We start from the raw sequence: 4274 nt of genomic DNA, 5'->3' as shown, positions 1-4274 counted from the left end.
CCAAAATATACTACTCAAACAGTTTGTCTTCATTACTTACTAGTATCTGAAACGACACAACAGAATTTCAAATAACTTTGTTAATAATGATGACATACTATATAGAAGTGCATATCGACAGCAAATAATAATTCCATTTTTTTCTTGGAGTTTTATCAATTTGAACTTAGGAATCTAGTGACATTGTATTTTGTCCAGTGACAATCTGAGATATGAGTATTTGAACGTGTTCACAAAAGTTCTCTAATTTTTTCTGAAGCCGAAAAATCCTTTTATTCTACTAATAACTGATTTTTCATCCTTCAGAATTTCATCTGCAACATCACTGGCTACCATTGTCTGTCTTGTATTATGGACACGATCTTTGAAAATCTGAACAGATTGACTATACATTGCACGCTGTTTACATTTCTCCAAAGCATCAATTCTGGCTTCAAATCCACTTTTCTTTTCTCTTTTTTCACTAGCAACCATTAAATCTATGTACTGAACAGTGTTGAGAGGGTCAGGTCGAAGTGCAATTTCTTTCAATCTATTGTTTAGTTTTGCGATGACTTCCATCATTACCTGTATTTGTTGCTCTTGCCTACTGATGTCCTGGCTCATTTGCTCTAAGACTTGTTCTTGCGTTAAGGTTTTCTGTGTGGCCTCTTCATATTTCTTTTTCATATCATCGTATCTTTTCTTCACCTTACGTTTTGACCATTTGATAATATAGGGTGTGTTATGGTGCTGGCTCCAGTGACAACCCTTTGGACATTGGAGACATGTTCCCTCTTTGTTCATTGCACAGCATCGCGCCTTGTCACTATCATTTGCAAATACACAGTTCTCGTGGCAAGTGAAATTACATGTTAGACAGTTTGTTGTAAAGTGACCCTTTCCTGTCAAATCTATTTTTTCCTGGTAGTCTTCATCAACTTCGTATTCGAATCCTTTATTCGCCAGTATTGCTTGAGTGTTCTGTGAAAAAATAGCCACTTCTTTTTCCAGAACATTAATTTGTGATAATCCTACCTCTATTTCTTGTTGAAGATGAACCACTGTGTTCTCAAGCTGCTGTCTTTTCCTTAATACTTCAGTTGTAAGAGAAAGACTTTTTGTTTGTAAGGTTTTTAGATGATTGAAGAAAGTTTCGCAACTGTTGATTCCCATTTCCCAGAAGAAGGCAGGAAGATTGTTTTGCGTATCCATGGTGTTATCTACGAAAAGAGCCGAATTATTAAAAGTGAAAAAAGTATCGTACGGAAGGGGAATGCCATCTATTGCTTGTATGCCAGATAGAACTGGGGGTCGTTGACCATCAGCAAAGGTGATCAGGGTACAAATATTATCTTTGATATCGTTTCCAAACAAAGACAAAATGGCCTCAAAAATGTATGTTTGGGTTGCTGTTAATCTTGCATCTGGTGCTTTAAGTATAAAACAAACTGCATCAATAGTTGCTACACCCTGCTCTCCCTGTGAATTGAACAATTCTCTTATTTGATCAACTATCAATTTGTCTTGGTCTAAGCCTCTTGTATCGCCAAAGCCAGGCGTATCTATTAAGTTGACAGTATAGTTTACCCTTTCAGAGACATTATTATGGATAGTATAACAAGTCACCCATTCGGTCTGTGAATGTGCCTGAAAAAACAAAGATTATTTTTATGAGCATTACGTTATTATCATTTATATTTGATACATTAACAGTAATAATTTTATTCATATCATACATTGCATTACATTTATTCAAATGTTTTTTTTTAACTCTTTATGTACAACTCTGGAAATGCATATTCACATGAGTGTATCTCTGTGTCGACTTCCATTTCATCATTAATGGTTAACTTTAATTATTATAAAGGATTTGGTGTCATTGGTTAATGATAAACCTGTCAACAGTTGAATTCTGGCGTCACAGTTCTTAAAATGCGTCGATTACCACTACAAACTGCTCAGAATTTAAAAAGACCATGTACGTATTCGACCAGAAAGGTCGGGCACATATTTTACTTGACAATACTCTGTTTTTTCTTGAAAGTATTCGAATTGGGCATTTAGAAGGTAAATGAATCGGGATAATATGAAAACAAATATACATACGAACATGGAGAATTCAAAGCTAATGACGAATAATGGCGATGGATACATTTCTAGTCATATATGATTTTGGGTTGTATCATGAGTTCATTTCAACATATCTGATTATTTATTCAAACAAATCGATACAGAGTATACAACTCTGATACGTAAATTAATAGGATTCAGAAATAAGCAGAGTTGTTTTAACTTATCTGTCTCTTTGAGTCTAAGATATAGTTTTTAAAACTTCGAGTCACTCCGAGCAGTTATCATTAAATATTACCTGATCACTTTCTCTTTCCTTTTCACAAGTCTCCAAGTTTATTAGTGTGAATCTAAATGGATCTTCCCATGTGACTCCTACTATATAGTTTGCAATTCCATTGATGAGTGTACTCTTTCCGGAACCAGTTGCACCAACTATCATTACAGTACGTTCTATCGTGTCAGTCCCTTCTTTGCCTTTTAAATACATAAAAGTAATCTTCAAAGTATATATTCTTTTCCAAGTATTATACATCCTTAGCGGTTGAATAATCGGTTTTAATGTACACCATAAACAATACTTCCGACACACTTAATTCATTCAGTGTTTCATTTTTTTATGATACATGTATGGTTACATGGGAATAAGAATTATTCTTTTAAAGATCTCACCCTTCTTTTTGGTAGAATTTGATGATATAATAGATATCTCTTTTTGAAAAATAAAAATATACACCAGTTACTTTTTTTTTTTTTTTTTTTTTTTTTAGAAAATCGCTTAAATTCCTAGTTGTTTAACCTGCTATAAGGACATAATGTAAATCCTTTCAAATCATAATAAACCCGTTTAAATGTAGAAACAGTTTTAAACAATCTATTATTACCTAGAGAAAACTTTCTGGTTTTCGCTTGTTCGTTCCTGGCAGATATGTTTTCTTTTATTGGCAATCGATATACTTTTGGTGGTCCATGTTCAATCTGTTCAGCTTTCATCAACACACCAAGTGCTGGTGACTCCCTTGTTAGAATAGGATCACTTTCTACAGTGAATTGACCATCCTTGCCCGTTTTGTCGTCATTTATTTTTACCTTAAAGGTGTATGATGTATTGGCTTTGAGTCCAGCTACAGTAACTTTAGGCTTGTAACATCTTTCCTTTGGAACGTATGGCTTCCATTTGCCAGTAGGATTTTCCTTAAAAACGATTTGATAAGTTTCATCTTCCGTTAGCTCTCGCTCCGCCCGCCACTGTAATACGGTTCTATCGGATTTGCTCTCTGTCGAGTATGGTTTCCCCAGTTCATCATTTGTTAAGTCCTTTTAAAAGAAACAATATGTCTTATATCAGGTTAGAAATTTAAGAATGGTTAATGTTTTTAGATAAATTCAGCATTCAGGTTGAACAAATGTCATTTTATTTTATCCGTTCTTGGTATACATTTGTCATTTGCTACTCCTAATGAGAGTGTAGCACTAAATGGAACTAAATAAGTGTTCCAAAGTCACTATACTTCCCACAATGTATCATATGTCGAGCAACAATTAACAATTTAAATGTGTACTATCATATTATGTTCCATGTTGATTGATCACAACTTCAATTAAACTCCATTAACTAATATCTTTAAAAAGATAATATTTAAGACTATCATACTGCTATGCACAGTCGCCTTTTCGGTGTAATCCGTGATTTGACACACAATTGTCAAAAGTGATTTCATAAATAAAGTTAGGACCTGGTTTTAATAATATTTGACCTAAAGTAATAGATGTACTACACCTTATATATATGACGCCCTATTAATATTTGATGTGCAATACATATCATCTTTCTAAAAGATAAATTATTTGTAACATCTGGTATCGGTCATTAGGATTTTGAACATGCTTTACTGTTGATAAAAAATGTAATTCCATGATACTATTCATTAATATCGCATTTTTTCGACACAAACCTTTATTTGCAGTTGGTTTAATTCTTGGACCAAAGATTCTTCTTTAAATTCTTGATTATGTGTGTCATCTTTACTTTTAGAAAATCTGAAATAAATAATTTGTCAACATTACTTTTTAAGATCGTAAGTATCCTAGCACGCCTGGACAGTATAATAACCGGTGGTCTCTAGCACATAGCAGGGTTCATATTCATATTGCATTGACATATTTTTGAATGTGCACTATATTTTATGCTGGACGTAAATTGACAATTTCTTTGAAATAGA

At 33.4% G+C, this 4274-nt stretch overlaps 1 protein-coding gene across 1 annotated transcript; it reads right to left on the bottom strand.

The window, feature by feature from the left end:
* Positions 1–243: 243 nt before the first annotated feature.
* On the bottom strand, positions 244–3632 carry LOC134687928 (uncharacterized). Its single transcript, XM_063548388.1, has 4 exons — positions 3615–3632; positions 2937–3369; positions 2351–2529; positions 244–1629 (listed from the first exon to the last, which is right to left on the bottom strand). The coding sequence occupies exons 1-4, from the start codon at positions 3630–3632 to the stop codon at positions 244–246; spliced, it is 2016 nt and encodes a 671-aa protein (XP_063404458.1).
* Between the last annotated feature and the right edge of the window lie 642 nt (positions 3633–4274).

The sequence above is a fragment of the Mytilus trossulus genome, chromosome 10, assembly GCF_036588685.1.
Source record: "Mytilus trossulus isolate FHL-02 chromosome 10, PNRI_Mtr1.1.1.hap1, whole genome shotgun sequence".
Taxonomy (NCBI): domain Eukaryota; kingdom Metazoa; phylum Mollusca; class Bivalvia; order Mytilida; family Mytilidae; genus Mytilus; species Mytilus trossulus.
This window is presented reverse-complemented; position numbering and strand designations above follow the sequence as displayed.

Excerpts from the sequence above, each read along its gene's own strand:
- LOC134687928 (XM_063548388.1), bottom strand. Across the intron at positions 2,530-2,936 it reads AACCAGAAAGTTTTCTCTAG|GCAAAGAAGGGACTGACACG; the intron begins GTAATAATAGAT and ends TGTATTTAAAAG. Across the intron at positions 1,630-2,350 it reads AGGAAAGAGAAAGTGATCAG|GCACATTCACAGACCGAATG; the intron begins GTAATATTTAAT and ends TTGTTTTTTCAG.